General features: G+C 33.2%; 1 protein-coding gene across 1 annotated transcript; it reads right to left on the bottom strand.

The window, feature by feature from the left end:
• Window positions 1–4571: 4571 nt before the first annotated feature.
• On the bottom strand, window positions 4572–5880 carry LOC128291399 (uncharacterized). Its single transcript, XM_053026437.1, has one exon. It carries the CDS (start codon window positions 5813–5815, stop codon window positions 4724–4726), a length of 1092 nt encoding a protein of 363 aa, XP_052882397.1. The 5' UTR covers window positions 5816–5880; the 3' UTR covers window positions 4572–4723.
• Window positions 5881–7029: the final 1149 nt, after the last annotated feature.

The following is a 7029-nucleotide window of genomic DNA, read 5'->3' on the forward strand; positions in this document are numbered from 1 at the left end:
AAAATTGTGTTGCAAATCAAAAGGTCGACCGTTCTCGACTCGAATAAGCGACAACATGGATATTCGAGAGCGCTCAATCCAATAGAGGTTATGCGGGTGGTGTAGAAACCTAAGCCATACATTGCTATCATGTCCACATCGAAATTAAACATTATAATATATGCCTTCATAGGAATTGTTAGTCATTGTTAATCTAAACTAAATTTGATTTTTTTTTATGTTAATTTTCAACAAAAACATTTGATATTTCTTTTCAAATCAAATTTTATTGCTATGCTATGTGAAATAATCAAAATAAATTTCCATTTTGATTGGGGGTTTAATGGTACAAGAATCAGACTGTGTATAAAAAAGATTCAAAAGAACTTCTATTTTTCTAAATGATACAATATACAATTCATCAGTGTATATGCCAATCAAAATTTATGCCATATCGATGTGGTCAACGATTACGTGTTGGATTTCTTCTAGGTTTAGCTTCCGGATGGGGTTATAGTTGTCGGTGTTCGCTTTCGATTGATGTAGATCCTTCCAATCTATAAATAGGTGGTTGGGAAGATGACCAGTCTTGATAGAACAAAGATCTCGAACGTGTTTGCGTCACCCACAGTGAATGAGCATAGCTATGTTAAGTCCCATAGGTCGATGAGATAACGACTGCACTCTTTATCAGTACCTCATACATAGATGACATATACATCGTTGTAGGCGTTGCCGTCATTGGAAAATGAGATGGCCCAAGCGTGTACCATACCGAGGATGGATTACCAACAGTCCAACCTAACATAAGATTAGGAGTTAAAAAATGTGGTGTAACATTTTGTGCTTGTGTGAAAATAAAAGGGTGAGGATAAGACTAGAATAAGGCCGTTCATACTAAAATGGCTGTGTTGAGGGCATCAATGTTGAGGTCGTCGAGACCGGTTCTTGCATGGACACTAATGATAGGCCCGCCTTGCCACCCCTTGGATTTAAATCGTGGCCTGCTCGTATTGGGACCCTGATACCTTGCCTCTTCCCCTAACAAATATGGCTTGCAATGGATCCTAAACCATGGCATGTAATCCGGATCACATGCTAACTCCGGAATGAGAATTGCGTTACGAGTAGGTAAAACATCATATCGATTATTCCATATGTTGATGTATTGCGAGTGGAATACCAACTAATTTGTATCCGGTCGTCATAAGTCAATAAGATACAGATTATTAAGCTCCTAAGGTGCGACAAGAACTGATTGTCGGAATCTGAATTGCCGCAAAACTCTATCTGCCATGTGCTTCTTGACGGTAGTGTATAATACCAATGAGACCTTAACGTGCTAAGCATTGGAATTTATAAAGAATTCTTTAGGAATTACTACCCGAATTGTCGGGTCCTCGTATGGTGTCTATTCAAACTATATGAATATAATCAAAACATTAGTTATATATATACTACTGAATACTAAATACAAAATCAACTACATTATTAGTTTATAGTTCAAAATTAAATGAATACATACATTCGCTTCCGATCATTGGTCTAATAAAAGTCGTATATCTTTAAGCTCGACAGGTAATCCCACGTGACTCAAGGCATGGTTCCACCTATTTAAATAACTTATTAGCATAATAATTTTATTGTAAATCAATTTAATAATGGTAATATCTACTGAATTTTACCTTGCTACGAGTGGGAATGTATATGAGTAGTCCACTCGAGGATGTAAAAATGGAAAGCTGTACCGAACCTATGATTGTAGTAGTAAAAGGCAACCACAAATTTTATTTTTTCTGGTTTCGTCACCCGACACATCTTACGGTACAATGTCGCCAATATGATAGACCCCCAACTGAGTTCGTCAACTCTTCTAAAATCACAAGTTTCAGCAGCCACCTTAGATGTATAAGGTTTCATGACTTATCTGATATTCGAATACGCCTAATAATCTGAATGATGTACGCCCGAACATATTATTCTCTTCTCTCTTCAGTAGAATCCTTTGCAGCTCCACAAAATTATTTTGTAACCAGGCCATTTCGATCCGACCTCTGTAAATCATCTCTGGAACCACACCAAAAAGATCGTAACATACGGTTCCCTAATCAGTAGACTGAATAGACCCGGTGACTACTGGCCCGTCCACGTATAACCCTAACTGTAACTACATGTCCTCTAAAGTGATAGTACACTAACCGTATGGAAGATGGATTGTGTACTTCTTAGGTCTCCACCTCTCCATCAACATGCTTATGAGTTTCGGGTCCAACTTACACCCTCAGCCTACAAGGGCCGCGTGCAAAAAACCAACTTCCTTCAAGTACGTTTCGATCAACAGTGGTGAAGGACTGGGTAGATTACGAATATGGCATTGCAATATTCAATCTTCTGCCTATTTACATAAAAGTTATAAAAAATATTAAGTTCAATTATAACTATGAAATAAAAAAATTTAAAAAATAAAATTTATTAAAATTTATTCTTACCATTTGCAATTGGTTGACGGAGATATGCTTGTTATCAATATGGATTAGAGACTCGACCATTGCTAAATATATAATTGAACACTAACAAATTTTTAATAAAAATAATATTTTTGGAATTACTAATAAAAAATAAAAAAGAATAATTTAGATAAAAAGAGAATTTATGAAAATAATTTAAGAGACTATTTGAGAGAGTTTTGAAAGATTTTGGAGAGATTTTGGAGTTGGCTGTTAGAGCACAGACAAAACTGCCCCTACGTGGAAGAGCTTTATTAAAGCACGTTGACGTGGGCGCATTTATTGGTCATCAGGAAAAAAAGCGCTGAGCTGGACGCGCTTTTCTGCGTTTCCCCTAAAAACAACACCAACTTAGGGTGTTTTATAGAAATCGGCCCTTTTCAATAATTTTTTAACAAAACGGCCCATTTCTGTATTTTTTTTGGAGTACTTGATTTTTGACTTTCAATTGAAGCGTTTGATTTTTTACTTGCGCAGACGAACCTTTTACCTTTACAATCAACGCACAAGTGAGAGCAACAACTGCGTGGTACTAATCCGTGTCACTCGATACTGTCGATGTCAAATTGGACAACAAAGAACTACGACTATTAGGCCTTTTTACCTCCACCACACCATCATATGAGTCACTATTTTTAGATTTGGAAATCGACATTTGAGGTACCGCGAAAGATGTACCAATCACATTCTCGCCCACACGTGACCCATAGATCGCCACACCAACGCTATAAAACTGTATATCAAGCTGGAAATAGTTATCATAAATATTATCATCTTGCACGGAAATTGTAGCTAAGACAGCATCCAAGCGTCCTTCAAACTGGACTGCGGCTTGAAAGCCAGCCGACTTTTGAAATATGACGATCTTCTCCACAAATCAATAAGGTGAGAAAACCTGGTAGAACGCTTCCACAGTAATAGGATAAAGCATATGATGGATTGTAACCAAGAAGGTTTGATTCAACTCATCTCTAGCTATGGAGGACTGACTGAAACTTTGATACCTTTGTTACAAACAGAAATTGGAAAACCAAAAATGGTAGAGAAGGAAGGGAAGGAAGAGAGAAATTCTAGAGAGAAAGAAGAAGAAGAGAGAAATTGGAGAAAGAATGAGACAAAGAGAAAAGAGGAATTTTATGTTTAACTAATTAATAACCCGCTCGACAATTACAGGCCATTATATAAAGGAAAAATAACAGAAAATTAAAAATAAAAATTGGAAAATAACGATACGGATTAGCGGGATGAAAAGCTATGAAAAGCTCCATTTCATTAAGTCTTCTGCTCATTGTTTCACTAAAACCAAACGTGTTGTTTTGTTTGTTGGTTGCTTAGTTTTCATTTTGACCCGTAACAACAACGATGGAAATGATTTTCTAAAAAGGGGTTTCTTCCAAGTTATTTTTTTTTTCGAATCTTTGAAAGACAAGAGAAAGAAGGAATCTAAGATTGGTTTTTTAGTCTAAAGATGAATATAGCTGAAATTCCTAAAAACAAATATGAAAGTGAATATTTTTCCTATTTTTAATCGTATGAATTACCAAAGAGTAATTTTTGATATTAATCAATTATTAATTACGGTAAATTTTTAAATAAAATAAAATTGATTATTCACCAAATTTTATATAACAATTCGGGAACATTTAAATAGACCACGTGTCAATATAACATTGTGTAACAATTTTTTAACTAACTTAATTAATAATTGAATAAAATTTTAAGGTACCTACTTTTACACAAAAAAAAAAAACTTTTGGTACATACAGGAAAAAAGTTGCGTAATTTAAGTACCTATTATTATTATAATTAATTATCTATTTAATTAAATATTTATCTAAATAAATATATATATTATCATCCTAATCATCCCATCTAGTTGAGGCTCTTCTATTGAAACCTCAAAACCCGGTTTAAACCCTAATATTCTCATCCCTCCTAATATTATAATTGTGCAAATATATATAATAGTGTCTAATAAACAAATAATAATAATTTTCTTAATTGTTGGTGCATATACCTTTGCTAAAAACATTTCCGTACAAATTTTCTTATTTCAAATGATTGCAACATAAACACAAATATATATATAAAAAAATTATCATATTTCAATAAAAAAAAAAACATAAACCATGACTTCCATTGTAATTGCAAAGCTATTTTCTAGTAGAATAAAATAGATTGTTTACTTTTAACACTCCTAAAAACGTCTCTTAATCACATCATTTGTGTTGATCGAACTACTTAGGTTCTTCTTTGATCATAACACTAGGAGTGGGGGCTTTCATGGTAGCTCCAAAAGTACTCAAGCCATGTCCCATACGAACTATGTTGATGTTCTCAACTTTGTCAGCAAGTTCATTCTTTCTTCTTGTAGAATATCCCTTGGTGATTCCCTTGGAAGACTCAGGTATAGCGGTAAGTCCATGGCTGGACCAAAAAAGGCGAGGATTCCTCCCCCTCAACCTGGCAGTCATCCTTCTTCTCCTCTCTTCTTTGCTTTCATGCTTGTAGTGAGTTTGGATATGAGCTGCAAACGATTTGGGTGAATAAAAAGTAGCCAAGCATTTAGGACATCCATATACACCTTTAAGATAACCAGGAAAACTATTTGTCCTACCATCATACCCTTTTGGATGATCATAATCTTCTCTATTTTCATCAGAAACCTCTTCGAAATTGCTATTAGAACTTGGTTGGTTTCTCTGAGTGCTAGGGTTGATGTTGTAGTTGGAGTTATTCATGTTATCAAGATTACGCGAAAGCATAGCCATTTGATCAAAGTTTCTAAGGCCTTGGTCATAATACATAGGATTTTCAAGTGAATAACCAGATGCAGATTCAAAATTAGTTTCTCTGTTAACATTGCTACGAACATTGATTTGGTTCATTGGTGGGTTCTCAGAGCGAAAGAGATTCATATTCATGAGCTGATTGGGTTGGCTTCTCACATGAGGTTGGGCTTGGGCGAAAACACCACTGGTTGGAAACATTTCGTGTGGGCTAACTCTAGAGCTTGAAGCAAACATGCGTTCCATTGTAGAGGTTGGTGTAAGAAAACGAGTAGTTCTGACAATCTCAGTGACAGTAGTAACTGGATTTAGAGGAAAGGCGAGCAAAGGGACATCATTAAGTACACTGTGAGCCTGAACTCTATTCAATGAAACATAAGTTCTATTTACTTCCCTGACTCTATGGCTAACGGGACCTAAATTTGAGTTAATGATGTCACTATCCCTCACAAGGGTCAAGCCTAAGTCAGAGTTGGTGGATGAAAGAAAAAAGCGGCTAGTTGATGAAATCAAATTGGAGTGACTGAAATTCATGGCCATGGGGGCGGGGGACAATACTTAAGAAGCAAAGAAAATAGAGTGCAAAATAAAACACTATTGAGGCTAATTCTGGTTTAACCCTCGAAGTATTGCTTCTTATAGCAGAAAAGTGTCTATTTTAGGTCGAAAAGAACTTGTTAGGCAATGCCACGAGGGTTACATTCAACAACTCCTAAAACTTGAAAAACAATTAATTGATAAGGCCATATTTGGTTACTTGGGATTTCTAAATGGCAAGAAAGTAATTTCAAAATGGTCACATTTACTCACTGCCCTTGTATATAGAGCAATTAATTTTTGCTTGGTTGGAGGCAAGTGAAATACAGATAGGAGAAAACCCAACAAATTAATAAGAAAAAAGCCAAGGAAACCCATTAATGATAAAACAATTGTTTTTTTTTACTGTTTGGGTTTGTGATTATTATTCCTAATAATGTCATCTTTGTAATTTGAGTTTATGTTTTAATTGAAAATGCAATATGCCTTTTAGGCATTTAATTAATATTTTCTTATTTCCTACAAATGATTAAGAGGTTAATTAAATTGTTGTAATTCATTAATAGGAAATTACTAAAAATTCATTTCTTTTTCAAAGCAAGAAATATTATTTGGAGCGTATTTCTATTTTTTTTATTTTAGATAATCTAGATATATTTTTGAAACTTTTATTTTTAAAATTTATACTTTAACAATATTTTGAATTTATTAATTACAATATTTCTTTTCATTAAATTTATATTTAAATTTGATATATAATTTTAAATATTTAAATATTTTTAATCTAAATATCATTTGTTTGGTTGAAAGTAAATATTTATTTTTCAACTTAATTATCTTTTACTTACCTAAAACATACAACTTTAAATTTTATTTTTCTTTTATATTTCCTAAATAATTAAGGGTTAATAATTTATTTTAATTAATTGATGTGATTATTTATCTAATTTAATATATTAATTTGAAATAACTTTGTAATTGGTAATATTGTTATTGATAATCTTGCTTAACTCGAATGTTGAATTGCTTTCTAATTTTTTATGTTTTAATTAACTAAATAATGAATTATTCCAAAATACATGCAAAATATCAATTTATTTCAATCATGTTAAAATGTTTTATTATTGTAGAAGTGAATGTCGATTATAATAATAAGTTTAATATACGTTATGACTCTAATGTTTATTAGAAATAGAATTTCATATAATTTATGTTTC

Source organism: Gossypium arboreum, chromosome 4 (genome assembly GCF_025698485.1).
Source record: "Gossypium arboreum isolate Shixiya-1 chromosome 4, ASM2569848v2, whole genome shotgun sequence".
Taxonomy (NCBI): domain Eukaryota; kingdom Viridiplantae; phylum Streptophyta; class Magnoliopsida; order Malvales; family Malvaceae; genus Gossypium; species Gossypium arboreum.

What these genes read in the sequence shown, in the direction of transcription:
- LOC128291399 (XM_053026437.1), bottom strand. Translation starts at nt 5,815, where the DNA reads ATGGCCATGAATTTCAGTCACTCCAATTTGATTTCATCAACTAGCCGC.